The 16,948-nt window shown below is 38.9% G+C and overlaps 1 protein-coding gene across 1 annotated transcript in view; it reads right to left on the bottom strand.

The window, feature by feature from the left end:
- Window positions 1-2,105: 2,105 nt before the first annotated feature.
- RGR (retinal G protein coupled receptor) overlaps window positions 2,106-16,948 on the bottom strand; it is a 28,680-nt gene continuing 13,837 nt past the window's right edge. The window contains exons 3-7 of the mRNA XM_063435219.1: window positions 16,609-16,730; window positions 15,639-15,792; window positions 8,919-9,036; window positions 6,654-6,767; window positions 2,106-2,386 (exon numbers count right to left, since the gene is read on the bottom strand). Of these exons, the coding sequence (XP_063291289.1) occupies window positions 2,243-2,386; window positions 6,654-6,767; window positions 8,919-9,036; window positions 15,639-15,792; window positions 16,609-16,730 (652 nt within the window). The 3' untranslated portion in view covers window positions 2,106-2,242. The remainder of the gene's footprint in view (window positions 2,387-6,653; window positions 6,768-8,918; window positions 9,037-15,638; window positions 15,793-16,608; window positions 16,731-16,948) is intronic.

Here is a 16,948-nt window from a genome sequence, read left to right as displayed (position 1 = left end):
CAATGGTCTACCTATAGATATACACAACATTGCACATTAGATCACTCATAGAGATCACTTATGAAATTGCACTGCATTATGAACTATGATATATTTTCGTAAAATTGCTTTCAGCTTTATCCAAGACTAGAGGGACTAAGGAAGATTTAATTGTTAATACTCGCTGTTGAGAAATAGAAATGTTTTTTTTATATATATAAGAAAGCACTGTAAACCACATTTTCTTTTCTTTAATTTTTTTTAATATATATTTGCTTCTTTAGAATTAATTTACAAAAACTAACAAATACAAATGTTTCAATTGTAAATGTTTAATGGAGTGAAGTGACTCTACAAACACATTTTTAATTGTTTCTTACACTTGCATACACTATGTTATAAATATTCAAAGATACAGTTATGCAAGTATGTTACAACCTAGGATTTCAGTTGGGAATGTTGGCAAAACTTTAAAAATAATCGTAGAAATGATTATGAAAATAGATTTAATTTTCCTTATTTGTACCTTTCAAAACATTATAGAACACCATGTAAATAAAATAAAATAAAGACAAATTTAAAAAAATTTAACTAGGTAAACATAAAAGGCATATAGAAATTAGCTGGTAATTGACACATTTTTTTTAATTTTTTTTATTTGCAGGTAACTATGTAAACATTCAAGGTATATAGAAATTAGCAGGTAATTGACAATTGTTTTTTTTTGTTTTTTTTTATTTTGCATTTTCTTTCAGTTATGTAACGGTTTTATAGATGTTTTACTCCAAGGAATTAATTTACTGCAACAAAGATAATCCGAGAAGTATGTAGGCCAAAATTTGCATAATGTTTCTTTTCTACCTAAACTCACCAAGATTCTCATTCCAACACTGTTAGGGCCAGCTATCAACATAAAAAAGCTTTAAGAGTATTTAAAATGGCTGTCCCAAAGGCAATTTGCACATATTTAGTGAGACTGTAAATTTAGGATTGGAAAAAGTCTATCAATTGATCAAAATGTAGGTGTCTACTGGGACTTGAAACCAACAAAATGCTTAACTGGCTTCCTCAACCTAACATGGCACAGAGTATACCTATACATTAAGGAGACACTATACTCACCAAAACAACTTTAGCTTGTTTAAAACAATATTTGTGTATAGATTGCGCCCCTGCAGTCTCATAGCTCAATGTTATGCCACTTAGGAATTAAACCACTTTTATTTTGTTTATGCAGACCTAGCCACCCCTCCTCTGGCTGCATGAAAACAAAATGGTTTCATTATCAATAAGATGTAACTTAATTTAAAATTTTTTATCTCCTACTCTGTAAATTGAAGTTTAATTACATACAGGGGGCTCATGCAAGCTCTAGCAAGCTATTAAGACAGCAGAAGATAATACATTCTAAATTGAACAGAATTTACAATAAAGGATGCGTAAATATTAGATGACCCTTTACAGGAAGTGTTTAGGAAAGCTGTGTAAGTCGCATGCAAGGGGTGTTCCTAGGGCTGCATAAACAATGTGATGTAACTCCTATAAGGCAGATAATTAAGCAGTTAGACTGCAGGGGCATGATCTATACACCAAAACTGCTTCATTAAGCTAAAGCTGTTTTGGTGACTATAGTGTCCCTTTAATAAAGATATAATTAATGTAATCTATATTTCACAGACTCTAATACCATTATTTGACAACTATTCAACATACCTTAGCCCTCCCAAACTCCGCCCTCCAGATATCTCTGCACTACAACTTCCATGATTATCAAGCCATCTATAACATTCAAGGCATTCTGGGAGTCGTAAGCCATCAACACCTGGGGAGCTAGATTTTGAGATCGTTTGTTTAGCATTCATTTTCTATTGTCTATTTTTAAATAGTTATCATTTGTTGTCAGTCTTATTTTTGCAAATTTACTTTTAAAATTTGATTATACATGTATAGGTCATTGTCTTATAATTCTTTTGCTGACATTTTCACAAATGTTTTATTAGTCAAAGTATTCTTTATTTTTATTATTCTACTTTTAATGCCAAAACGTAAATTATAATTTAAAAAAAAATGTATATCTTATAGAAGTAGATATTTGTGTTGAATAAAACAGAATACAAAGAAAAAACAAAAGTCAAACAATGCATTTATTGGCATATCAAGTATCCAAACACGTATACCTGTCATTCACAGAAACACAAATGATGTAAAATTACAATTTTCACAGTGCTAAAAGAAAGCAATTTCGAGACAGAGTGAGAGAACTTTAATTTGATTTGTTATCTGTTTCTGTTCTCTCAACCTTTTGTCCGGTGAGGAACTGCCATATTCCTGCCCGATAATTCTCATTTCCAAGCCCATAGATGTAAGCATTCACTGCAGGCGAAATCTTGGCTAAAACAGCTGGCATCTGCAAAGAGATAAACATGTTCATCGGACTCAGTATGGTTTAAGTGAAGCAAATATAAAACACCGTTCTCTAAATAATTAGAATACCTAGCTCAGAGCTTTCTCATTGCCTTTGCTACAAGATCTCCTTCCATGGTGCAAAATGGAGTCAGTCCTGGGTGAAATAGATGGGCGGGTAAGGTTTCCCAGAGATCACTACCCAACTTATAAAAACTTCTAAAATGTTTTTGTCAAGGAGCCCAGTTAGGAACAGCTCTGATATAGCTAGCTAACCAGTCTATCTTGGCATTTACCCATTCTGCATAAAATTGTGCTATTCATTCTTAGTAAAGGCCAACAAATCTAAATGGGGAACAACATTTCAATGAATATATCACAGTTTACTACATTTAACTCAACATTACTTAGGAATCTGATAAAGGAGGTATAAAGTTAGGTTACACCAGTGGTCAAAACTGTGCAAACATTTTGAAAAAAAATGTGTTTCGACAATTTTTGGTCTTTTTTTTAGAAAAAATTCATACAATTCAATAAGGACATAATAAGAGCCCTAAATGAGGCTGCAACTTTGCTAGAGGGTTCTGGGAGTTTTTGTGTACCAATTCTCCCGTTTGCTTTTCTATCTGGATTGCTGTCATGGTTTTGGGAACCAAAATAAGTGCACCACTGCCCATTTGGTGAATGTCATCCATCCATTTGAACAGTATTTGAACTATTGGAAATAGATTGGATGCACAGCCAAATTCTCTGGAACTGTTTTGGGCATAAAATCATGCGTGCAGTTGGTCAAAAGAGACTTCCATGGAACTGTATGTATAAATGTATAATTTATGGGGATATGTTTGCGTTTTGGGGTGTTTCTGAACTTTGGGTAAAAATGTGTATTTTCTGCCTGTGGATAATTAAGTTATTCTATTCGCTATCTTAATTATATCACAGGCAGAGGGGAGGGCTTGCTGACTGTATGTTGGAGTGTTACAGTAATAATTATTGTTCCTATTGGTCTATGTTCCTTTTGTCCCTGTGTTCCATCAGGTCCAGGGGGGGTGCTTCTGTCCTGAGAATGTAAATAAAATAAATGCCTTTGTGCTCAATAAGCCAGACCTTCTTATTCTCAACTTGCAGCCTCGTTTTGTGTTGTACGGAACAGCTATAACTGCTATATCACTGCTGGCTTTTGTAGAGCTCTCTTCAGCTATACAGCTATACTCTCCTGGAGGAGAGGTCCTTCCCACATGGTCCTGGATCCAGAGGTTGTACCAGGGTGGGAAGGAGACGGCGAGATCCCAACCAAGCTACGGCGGTTCGTAGAGTCTGCGGTGGCTATGGTGTCCGGTGCGGTGCTGATGGTCCTTGAGAAGCACTAGGAGCATCCGTCGGCGGAGGTACGCAGCCAGGGTACAGGGAGCTCCGTTACACACTGTACATTTAATTATTTACTAGAGTGATGTTTTAAAGCTTTGACAGTCTCATGCAGGGGGTGCAGCAATCCACAATATTTATCTAACTGCACTTAAAATAAGCTGTGCAGTCCCCAGTGATTTCTGCATTTCTGTCCTCTATATCGGTGTGGTGATGTAACAGGTGACATGTTTCACCCAACCAATCAGGCTTCCTCAGAAATGCCTGCTGATGTCTTCCATAATTGAGAATGCGTTTGTCTCAGTTCTTAAGGTGGAAGTGCCTCTAGCGGCAGTCAGGAAGATCGACACTTGAGGTGTACTTTACCTTTCAATTTGTCATTTCTACAAAACTGCAACCCACTTCATTGAGATTGTGATCCTTTAATAAAGATTACCTTTCCAAAACTTGAGTTTAGACATTAAATGTGGTACTTAACCATTTGCACTTTTAGTCAACACTGGCCTATTCTAATGGTAGAGACCTATATCTTCTATGTATGGATATATTTACCAATGGATAATGCAAAATGTTGAGGTGGTACATGGTGCCACAGCAATTGGCAAGTACTTCATCTCATCGATGTTAGTGATGCCAAGACAACATTGGGTCATTATCCCACATTTCCTGGTAATGCTCATTTGTTAAGCAGTTTTAGCTTTAAATTCAGTAACTGATTAGTAGGTTAACTACTATTAGGCATATGACCCTGAAATGTTTATTTTTTAAATGTTCACAGACACACTATATGGGTCCTCCAAACTTAAAGGGACACTACACTGAACAAATGCAAAAAAGAATGTCAATATATATCTAAAAAAAGCTTTCAAAAGCTGCAGATCTCCTGTCTGTAGACTTTGTGATTGGACACCCACATAAAGTTTGGGCTGGTGAAGAAGGAAAAAGCTTGCGAACTTCCAAAGCTTTTTATTTTGAAAGTCTTAGCAAGGCAAGTGCTCTGACACTTGGGTTTAGCACCACTAAGCTAAACAACCAGGAAGTAACATTAATAATTGTTATTTTTTTTTACGTTTCTATTAAAAATGCACATTTTGTAAAATTAAAAAAATAGAACAAGCTCTTAAGCAAACTAAAGTGCTTTATGTGTTTGAGTGTCTCTTTAAAACTATGCATGTACTGTAACATGTATACATGTAACCTTGTGAATATTTGATGTTTAACATGTGATTAATAAATTCAATTTCTCAAATTACATTATTGATGCTTCAGTCTTATAGGTTTAATACAAGGGACAGAAAGTATAAACTGAGAGGCAAAATAAATAGTCACAGATGGAGAGCCAAGCTTTTAAAGCCAGAGAACGAGTCACAGCTGGAGTCATTACAAATTAATTCAGGGTTCCCAGGTGTCACTCGGAAGCAATACTCCCTGCAACTTAGCTAACTGCACAGCTTCCAGTAATGACAGGTTGAAAATGTATTGGGATGGAACATAGCAGGTTATGTGTACAATGACCACTGGAACCTGACTCCTGCCAATAATGCTTTTAGATAAAAATTGATGTTTTTAGCTGCACAGTAGCTGCAGATTTAAAGGGACAGTTGAGGCACCGTAGCAATCTCTTCAAAATGAAGTTGTTATGTTACCAGAAGTTTCCTCACACGTGCTCACATTAAGGAGTTAAATGGTTTAACCCCAAAGTCTTTGTTCCAGTGCCAAATCTTCCTGCTTCTCTGCACTTCCATTTTCAAAAACTCTCTAAAACTGAAGGCTCTTGCTGAATTGGGCAGCTTACGCTCTGAGCCAATCAGTGAATCCCCATTCATAAAACTGGCTTTAAAAGAAATGTACCTTTTTCAAGTCCGTTTTAAGAACTCCCAACTGCTATTCCTCCCAAGTGTCCCTATTTAGGAGGGGCAGTCTCTATTTTGGGTCACTATTCCCCTTTCCCTCTTTTCTATCCTAATGTCCATGTTTTCAAAAAGCTCCATATTATTGGTGTGTCTCAGCGCATAAAAGGGATCCACAGCAATAATACTCACTGTTATGTGTCTTAAAACAACAGTAAATGTGTTTAGAAATCGGTCTGTATTAAAATGAAACATTGTTCTTGTTCTAAATTCCATTTTAGTTGCATAAATTATTAGAAATTCACCTGGTCACACTCCCACTCACACCCACTCACCCTTAAATTAAAGTATCCCTCTTTTTCCATTTGAAATGTTGGAAGGTATGCTGAAGTGCTTTATGTGTGGAGTATGTCCTATTTTTGTAAAAAAAAAATATTTTACAAAAAGTGCAGATTTTAATTGACACTTTTAGAAAATAACATTGTTACACCCCCTTGTTGTCAATAAGACAACCGGTTTTGTTATTTCCTGGTTACTTAGCTCGGTGGAGCTGAACTCCAGAGACAGAAATTGCTCAGAAAACCTGCCTCGTAAAGACTTCTCATTAAGCCGAAAGTTTAGGCTGGGTTAGGAGGGGAGGGCTAGCAAAGGTGGCAGTCAAGAGGTCTACATCTTTTGTTTTTAGATATACCCAGGGCCAATCCTGGGATATTGCACAGGGTGCACCATGCTCAGGTGCCCGAAGGTGGTGGCACTGAGAGGATATGATGCTAATGCAGTAAGGCAAATTGGGCACTTGGGTGGCAGGTGCTTACTCTGCCGATATATGCCAGAGGAAGTGAGGGAAGATGCAGGCAGCCAATGTTCTAACAGAACACAGGCAAAGAGAGCGCATTGAGTTGTTTTAAAGCTCAGTTTCAAAACAAGTGAGAGATAAATTGAATCAGGCTGTATGTAGCTTTAATTAAACATACCTATTATATCTAATACATGCCCTACACAGTCTAAGTCAATTCAATAATTGATTTTAGTATTCTGTAGTCCAATCGTTCTTACCATGCGCAGTTTTGGAGAGAGGATAGTTGCATCTTGAATTATAGCATAAAAACACAGCAAAGAATATGGACCCCAGCAGATAGCCAATGCCTTCATGGGTAATCCTGTGTTAAACTAAAGAAAAAACATGTAAGGCACTGAGAACATAAATGTTATTTCACAAAAATAATTTATACAATGGATGAGCAAAAAAAGTTTAACACAATTATCGTATGCTAACGTCCACTCCTGAGGAAGCTCCATGACTTAATTATACACTGATCAAAAAAAATAAAGGGAACACTTAAACAACACAAGTCCAAGTCAATCACACTTCTGTGAAATCAAACTGTCCACTTAGGAAGCAACACTGAGTGACAATCAATTTCACATGCTGTTGTGCAAATGGGATAGACAACATGTGGAAATTATAGGAAATTAGCAAGACACCCCCAATAAAGGAGTGGATCTGCAGGTGGTGACCACAGACCACTTCTCAGTTCCTATGCTTCCTGGCTGATGTTTTGGTCACTTTTGAATGCTGGCGGTGCTTTCACTCTAGTGGTAGCATGAGACGGAGTCTACAACCCACCCAAGTGGCTCAAGTAGTGCAGCTTATCAAGGATGGCACATCAATGCGAGCTATGGCAAGAAGGTTCGCTGCGTCGGTCAGCGTAGTGTCCAGAGCATGGAGGCACTACCAGGAGACAGGCCAGTACATCAGTAAACATGGAGGAGGCCGTAGGAGGGCAACAACCCAGCAGCAGGACCGCTACCTCCTCCTTTGTGCAAGGAGGAACAGGAGGAGCACTGCCAGAGCCATACAAAATGACCTCCAGCAGGCCACAAATGTGCATGTGTCTGCTCAAACGGTCAGAAACAGACTCAATGAGGGTGGTATGAGGGCCCGACGTCCACAGGTGGGGATTGTGCTTACAGCCCAACACCGTGCAGGATTTTTGCCATTTGCCAGAGAACACCAAGATTGGCAAATTCGCCACTGGCGCCCTGTGCTCTTCACAGATGAAAGCAGGTTCACACTGAGCACGTGACAGACGTGACAGAGTCTGGAGATGCCGTGGAGAACGTTCTGCTGCTTGCAACATTCTCCAGCATGACCGGTTTGGCAGTGGGTCAGTAATGGTGTGAGGTGGCATTTCTTTGGGGGGCCGCACAGCCCTCCATGTGCTCGCCAGAGGTAGCCTGACTGCCATTAGGTACCGAGATGAGATCCTCAGACCCCTTGTGAGACCATATGCTGGTGCGGTTGGCCCTGGGTTCCTCCTAAGACAATGCTAGACCTCATGTGGCTGGAGTGTGTCAGCAGTTCCTGCAAGAAGAAGGCATTGATGCTATGGACTGGCCTGCCCGTTCTCCAGACCTGAATCCAATTGAGCACATCTGGGACATCATGTCTAGCTCCTTCCACCGACGTCACGTTGCACCACAGACTGTCCAGGAGTTGGCAGAGTAGTCCAGGTCTGGGAGGAGATCCCTCAGGAGACCATCCGCCACCTCATCAGGAGCATGCACAGGCGTTGTAGGGTGGTCATACAGGCACGTCGAGGCCACACACACTACTGAGCCTCATTTTGACTTGTTTTAAGGACATTACATCAAATTTGAATCAGCCTGTAGTGTGTTTTTCCACTTTAATTTTGAGTGTGACTCCAAATCCAGACCTTCATGGGTTGAAAAAATTGATTTCCATTTTTTTAATTTTTGTGTGAGTTTGTTGACAGCACATTTAACAAAAATGTAAAGAACAAAGTATTTCAGAAGAATATTTAATTCATTCTGATCGAAGATGTGTTATTTTTGTGTTCCCTTTATTTTTTTGAGCAGTGCATATATAACTCAAGCACTAAGCAATTAAAATGTGCCACTGTTTTCTATTACTCATTTCTATTTTTTCCACCAAAAGTCTCGAACTTTGTTTTGACCATATTACTATCCTCAGATGTCTCTTTACATGGGTGCATTGTATCGCGGGCTGTTGAGCAGACCAGCTGGCAACATTCTGCAGACTTCTAAGACATATCTAGAATTCAAATATGTTCAAAACCACATTAAAAGCATTATAAATGCCTCACAGAACAAGTTCTATAATTGTCCAAAATATTGCGTCAGCATAAAATCAAATGCTTAACAGTTTCACAGTGGAAACAATTAATTCTATTCAGTAAGCATTGAACAGAGGATTATGTAGAGATCCCCCGGTGATTTCTTTGCGTCGTCAATAATTGAGAAATCCAGTAAACTTGCATTAGTGGCGGCATGGATTACCTTAAACTGTCCACTTTTCTTCATCTTCTGATGTATCGACTGGTAAGCGGTCATAATAATGAACAGTGGAATTAGGTATTCAAAAAAAGCCAGCGGGAAGAGGAATGAGATGAAATTTCTGTTGAAATTTAAAAAAGAAATTGAAGACATACTTTCAGAAACACCACTTTATTTTTTCTTTCTCTGTAAAAATTCTCATTTTCCTTCTGCTCTGATTATTTTCCCAAAGACACCAAGATGTACAGAAAAATGTTGTTAAAGTAATACATTAAAGCACATCTTAAAATGCACAGGAACGGACTAATAAGATGGACATAATAGTCTGCACTGACCGATCTCCATAAAGTAATTGGAAAACAAATTCCTGTTTCTGCTTTTTTTGTCCTGGTATTAAAAGGACATTAAAGTGGTCCGGGTGCAGTGTCCCTCTTTTACTTAGTCCATAAAAACTGCAATGTTTACATTGCAGCACTAAGTCTGCCTCCAGTACTGTTTACCAGACTGCCACTAGAGGGTTCCTGGAAACGGACGTTTGGTCCGGTATCTGATGCTTGAGGTCCTCATGCTCTGCATTAGGACATCCAGTGTTAGCTATTTCCGCATACACAACGTTGTATTCCTGGCACTGTAGTATCACTTTAAGTTTAAAAATATATATCAAATAAAACAACAATAACATGTGCCAGAATCTCAGGGTATCTTACTTGCATTGGATGGGGCCGTAAAAGCAGCTCAAATTCCCATGATGGACAAGAGGTCTGTCCACTTGTGTGGGCTAGATCTCCTGTCCAATCAAGAGGTAGCAAAAACCAAAGATGATTAATGGTTATGGGACAGCCACTAAATGTTGATTTTATTCACCGTTCAAGTGATCAAGTATTTACATTGCTCCCTAGGGACACCTCCAGTGGCAGTCACTAAGATGGCCACTAGAGGTGCTTCCTGGGTTGTGCAGCACTGGCATTCAGCCACACCAAGTTCTGCATGGAGGCGCTGAACTTTCCCCATAGAAATGCATTGAGTCAATACATCTCTAGGAGGAGATGCTGATTGGCCAGCTCAGTGTTTTGCCGCACATGCGAAATAGCCTCCAAATGCTTTCCTATGGGAAAGCATTGGATTGGCTGAGATCATCAATTTTGATGATCTCAGCCAAGGTGGCGGGTTGGGGATGTTGCCTTTAAAACCGTTTGGCAGACCATGAGACCATTTTTAAAAGTAGATAACCCAGGGTATTCAAAATGGGGAATTTTTAGTAGTCACTTAGTCCCAAACCCTGGCCAACGTTAATGTTCATATTTGTTTCACACAAACAAACAATGCACAATCATCACCATTATGCTTCTTACTGCTGTTAAACACTCATATTTGTGTTCAGCGATGTCTCACGAGTACAACAGTAACTCCCATGTTATATGGGGTTTTGGAAAGTATGATTTTATATATATATATGCAGTATCTCACAAATGTGAGTACACTCCTCACATTTTTGTAAATATTTTATTATATCTTTTCATGTGACAACACTGAAGAAATGACTCTGCTACAATGTAAAGTAAGTGTACAGCATGTATAACAGTGTAAATTTGCTATCCCCTCAAAATAACTCAACACACAGCCATTAGTGTCTAAACCATTGGCATCAAAAGTGAGTACACCCCTAAGTGGAAATGTCCAAATTGGGTCATTATCCTTCCCCGGTGTCATGTGACTCGTTACAAGGTCTCAGGTGTGAATGGGGAGCAGGTGTGTTAAATTTGGAGTTATCTCACACTCTCTCATACTGGTCACTGGAAGTTCAACATGGCACCTCATGGCAAAGAACTCTCTGAGGATCTGAAAAAAAGAATTGTTGCTCTACATTAAGATGGCATAGGCTATAAGAACATTGCCAAGACTCTGAAACTGAGCTGCAGCACGGTGGGCAAGACCATACAGCGCTTTCACGGTAACGGTTCAACTCAGAACAGGCCTCGCCATGGTCGACCGAAGAAGTTGAGTGCACTTGCTCAGCACCATATACAGAGGTTGTCTTTGGGAAATAGACGTACAAGTGCTGCCAGCATTGCTGCAGAGGATGAAGGGTGGGGTGTCGGCCTGTCAGTGATCAGACCATACACTGCAAAAGGAAGCCTCTTCTAAAGACGATGCACAAGAAAGCCCACAAACAGTTTGCTGAAGACAAGCAGACTAATAACATGGATTACTGGAACCATGTACTGTGGTCCGATGAGACCAAGATAAACGTATTTGGTTCAGATGGTGTCAAGCGTGTATGGCAGCAACCAGGTGAGGAGTACAAAGACAAGTGTGTCTTGCCTACAGTCAAGCATGGTGGTGGGAGTGTCATGGTTTGGGCCTGCATGAGTGTTGCCAGCATTGTGGAGCTACAGTTAATTGAGGGAACCATGCATGCCAACATGTACTGTGACCCTTCGAAGACTGGGCCGCAGGGCAGTATTCCAACATGATGACGACCCCAAACACACCTCCAAGATGACCACTGCCTTGCTAAAGAAGCTGAAGGTAAAGGTGATGGACTGGCCAAGCATGTCTCCAGACCTAAACCCTATTGAGCATCAGTGGGGCATCCTCAAATGGAAGGTGGGATAGCGCAAGGTCTCTAACATCCACCAGCTATATTATGTCCTCATGAAGGAGTGGAAGAGGACTCCAGTGGCAACCTGGGAAGCCTTGGTGAACTCCATGCCCATTAAGGGTTAAGGCAGTGCTGGAAAATAATGGTGGCCACACAAAATATTGACACTTTTGGCCCAATATTGACATTTCCACTTAGGGGTGTACACACTTTTGTTGCCAATGGTTTAGACATTAATGGCTTTGTGTTTAGTTATTTTGAGGGGACAGCAAATTTACACGGTTATACAGGCTGTACACTTACTACTTTACATTGTAGCAGAGTGTCATTTCTTCAGTGTTGTCACATGAAAAGATATAATAAAATATTTACAAAAATGTGAGGGGTGTACTCACTCTGATCTTCAAAAAGATATTCATGACCCTCTGCAAGAATGTTTTCTATTTTCTATCAAACCTGTGTCTTATCTACACTCATGTTGCTTTAACCCCTGTATCACGACTCAACTTTACGTGAATTCCGTGAATTCCGTGTGTCGTCTTGCTCAGAAATGCTTCAGACTAGAGAAAGGGAGGTTCTCCCGAAAGCTTGTCATTAAAAAAATTCTGTTAGTCCAATAAAAAAGGTATTACAAGATACTCATTGTATCTGTTTTTTTTCACATATATATATATATATATATATATATATACACACATCTCCACCAAATGACCACCTTGCATATTTTTCATTCACATAATTCGTCCAAAACAAACAGTGGCTCGAACTAAATTCTGTCTACAATTAATCCAATTATGACAAAGTCTATGTGTGTTTCATGGAAAGTTCACTATAAAAACGGTTATCATTAGGACTGTATAATGTCTTTTTGAGAAATATCAGATGTATCCTTAAAATTATACCAATAAATTACATTTTATATTTTGACGCATGTATCCAGATAAAAAAAAAACAAAAAACAATTGTTTTTGCTATCTTGATTTCTACTGGTCAAGATTCCACTAATCCAAGAAAACTAGACAGAAAATTTTTTATATTATATGCACTGTGCTTGTTCTTATTGTATGGACTGTGAATCCTGGCACTCTCGATACCTAAATATAAGGTTTCTATATTTTGTTGGAATAACTGTTATATATTTTATCCAAACTGGTGTTGCCTTTCTCTGTGTTCAATACTGAGGATGCAGCTGACATCTGCCCTACCGGGAATATCAATATCCCACTTTAACTATTTTACCTGAGACAGCTATTAAAGCAGGTTTAAAGAATTGTGAGTGCGATATTTGAAGGGGATATTTTATATATATTTGTCAATTGTATGTCACTACTACATTGCCAGCAATTGCTAAGCCCGCCACAACTCTAAATAACAAATCCTTGGTGTCTGAATACATACCAAAACTTTGGAACATTGCGAGAGTAGTACCTACCCATAAAAGTGGTGACACTACTTTGGTTTCTAACTATCGCCCAATATCATTGCTCCCAGTATTGTCAAAAATCTTGGGAAAATGCATCCATATGCAACTATGTCAGTATTACCAAAAATCAAACTATCTGATCCCCGACCAATCAGGCTTTTGCCCGAATCACTCAACTACAACTGCCCTCTTAAAAGTTTGCAATGACATCCAAACTGGCATGGAACAAGGAGACCTAACTGGAGCTATTTTCCTTGATTTTGCAAAGGCCTTTGACACAGTAGACCACAACATTCTACTGCACAAACTAAAAAACTCAGGTATTGGTGATCATCCGCTAACCTGGTTTCAAACATATGTATCGGATCGCTCACAATAGGTGTCCATTTCTGACAGCGACTCCCTCCATCTCCCCGTTACGTGTGGTGTTTCCCAAGGTTCCATTATTGCCTCCCTACTATTCACATTATTTATAAATGATCTGCCTAATGTCTGTAAAACCTCAAATGTACACATGTACGCAGACAACACAGTAATCTATGCAAGCAAATCCGATCTACCGCAGCTTGAGGCTGTGCTCCAAGACCAGTTTACAGAGGTAAGAAAGTGGATCACAAAAAACAAACTCTTCCTAAACACTGACAAAACTGTCACAATGATCTTTGGAACAGTACCTAAATTACATAAATTACAAAATTCCCATCTATGCATCAAAACAAAATCAAATAGCACACTGACCGCAGTCCACTCTTTCAAATACTTGGGTATGTTGTTAGACCCCAATCTATCTTTTGACCTCCACATAGAAAATCTTTCATCTAAACTTTATCCAAAATTAGGTGCCCTGTACAGAAACAAATCCTGCCTAAGCCCTACAGTAAAGGAAAAGATTGTACAGCAAATGCTGATGCCAATAATTGATTATGGGGATGAAGTATATGCAACAGCACTGTAAACTCACCTTAACAAGCTTAATACATTGTATAACTCGTTCTGCCGCCTTGTGCTACAATGTAATTACATGACCCACCATTGTGACATGCTAAAAGAACTAAACTGGCTGTTGCTGAAATCCAGACGCACCCTTCATCTTTCCAGCCAAGTGTTTAAGAGCTTTTCTGGGAAGCTCCCACCCTACCTGAGAAGAATGCCATAATCTCCGATCTAGTACCAGCACTTTATTTAGTTTAGCCCCTGACGAAGGTGTCATTGCACACTGAAACGCGCGTCGGGCTCCAGCTCGCTTTTCTTTTTCACATTTTCTTGCTCACTTAAGGGACACTGTATTTCACTATGGGTATTTAGACCCATTTTTTAATTCACTTTTTGTGTTTTTTCCTAGATAAATGGCAATGAGGGTTTGGGCAAGAGGCTAACCGCATTAGATAAGGCTCAGCTTAGAACACCCTTGAAGGTGTTACAGGAGGATTAGGGATTAGCTCAGAGATTTTTTCTTTCTAGCCCATCTCGCCTGGATAGAAGCCTATACCTAATAGCTGGGGGTTTAAGCAGAAGGCAAACCGCATCAGTTAAGGCTCAGCACAGAACACCCTTGAAGGTGTTACAGGAGAATTAGGGTCTAGCATAGAGAATTCTCTTTCAAGCTAACCTCTCCTGCTCAGAAGCCCTTATTTAAGAGTTTTTGCTGATTTATGTGAAAATATACACCTATGTCACGAGAGTGATTTAGGTGCAGCACATTTTTGTACATCCATGTATTGGCATCAAAGCATCACTCTACCCTGCGCAGGCACTTGCCCAAACTAATAGATTTAAAGGGACCCCCCCCTCCCCCCCCCCCCTTGCTGAGGGCTTCAACATATAACAAGTCAAGTGTTACTATTGTTGCATGTTAATTAGCCAGAATTGAGGGAGGTTAATACAGTACTCCTTGTTCATTTGATTTTAAAGGATCCAATAAAGACTTTTTTATTTTACATATTTTGCTACAAGGATACCTGTTGAGTTAATGAGAGGCACATACTCTTGTTTCTTATTAATTCCGTCCCCTCTATATATTTGCCACACTTTCTAGGACCAGTGGTTCAAGCTTTCTATATAAGTTGTCTTATTCTTCAGTTTGCCAGCAGCAGATCTCCCCTAGGGGAGACCTCTTTTGTTTCTTTCTATAACTTTATTTAGTTTACCTCAATACAAAAAGAAAGCGTCTCGATTCTCCTTTTCCTACAGAGCACCACAATCATGGAACGACCTCCCGCACACTTTCAAATTGTCCCCAAGCCTAAAATCCTTTAAGAGTTTCCTCTCTACAAACCGCAAAACAGAATGCACCTGTCATGGTTAATAAGATATTTCCTACCTGTTCCATGTTAAATTTTGTGTATATTGTGTATTAATATTGTTTTTGTATTTTATTGTACCTATTGTATCAATGCAATGTTTTGTGGACCCAGGACATACTTGAAAACTAGAGAAATCTCAATGTATCCTTCCTGGTAAAATATTTTATAAGTAAAAAAGAAAAAATAAATAAAAATATATATATATATATATATATATACCGGTATACAATTTTTTTTTCTGCTGTTCACTTTGCGTGTTTGCTGTAATACATAAATCTTGTAGTATCATTAGTAGCGGGTATTATACAACATTTTTTTAAATTTAGGGAAAACCACATCTGATTACAATAACTTCATTACAGGTGATTCATATGGATAATCTGAATTCGACTGACCGGTCTGCTTTTGAGTAGTCCAATGTGCAGCAGGTTCTTAACGGTTCATAATCATATTCCCCCCAACCAAGCAATGGCATGACAGACCAAAAGGCTGAAAATCCCCAGAGGAACATAATGACTGAGATTGCTGTGCTCCAGTGCAACTTGCTTCCTGCAATGACACAATGAAATATTAAATAACCAACATGTGCCCACTATTAACACAAAGGCCAGGAAGTCATGCATTTACTGCCCATAGCTGGTCTTCATTCTACGGAGATGTGTGTTCAAATTAGTCAGAATATAGAAGAATAAGAGATATGATCGCAAGGAGCAGAATATTGTCCTTCCAGATTTCAGCTCATTTTGAATGTGAAAAAAATGTGATCAATTCTTGCGGACCTAAAGTTGTGTATGACTCATATCAGTTTTTATAAACCTATTTATCATGAAGAAAAGTAAATCACTGGTGAGAGAGAAAGACAATGAATAAACCTGAAGAGTACATTTGTGTTTTATGGAAAAATAATGCCATTAGGGCTCTGAAGGAAAGACAAAAGGAATTGGGGGCACACATGTATCTTGCAGGAATGGTGCGGCCTTAGTGACCGAAATTCCTACATAATATAGATTAAGGAACAGCGCACACATACAAATACATTTCTCAATTCTATATGGCTACTTAAAATCACCTATCTCATCAAACAAGTATGGGGATTCAGTTTCACACTGGCCTGCATCTCCTGTCATATTAGTGAGTGTCAGTGTCATGAACTTTGCTTTCTTGGGACCTCTATCTGGTATCTGAAATAATACAGATTTTTGTACATTAAAATCTCTTTATGCTTTTAAAAATTCCTCTAAATAATCCCTTTATATGCTCAACTTTTTATTTTTGTTGACCGTGGAAAAATCTGCAAAATCTAAGCACGATTATGTTACAGTATGTTGTGTAATGTTACATGTCAGAACAGTATAATGCACTTACGTGTACAATATTGGTGATACCGATCCCAGGCTATCGCGGCACATGAGCTAATACTGGACAGAGCAGCCACGAATCCCTGAAATCCATGAATCTGACAACCTTCAGAGCCATAAGGCCAGTATCTATAAAAAAGAAAGAGACTTTTGGTGCACCCTAGTAATAAAATGTAATCTGTATTAATATGAGCTAATCCAAGTTATGTGATTATAACTAATTATACATCCCTAACCAGGCCAAGATTGGCAATCGGGCAGGCTGGCAAGGCAGATCAAATGGTCTCCCCTGCCTGCCCATGCAGAGCCGGCACCAACCACAATTAATGGATAGCCTGGTGGGGAGA

Source organism: Pelobates fuscus, chromosome 10 (genome assembly GCF_036172605.1).
Source record: "Pelobates fuscus isolate aPelFus1 chromosome 10, aPelFus1.pri, whole genome shotgun sequence".
NCBI classification, from domain to species: Eukaryota; Metazoa; Chordata; class Amphibia; order Anura; family Pelobatidae; genus Pelobates; species Pelobates fuscus.
This window is presented reverse-complemented; position numbering and strand designations above follow the sequence as displayed.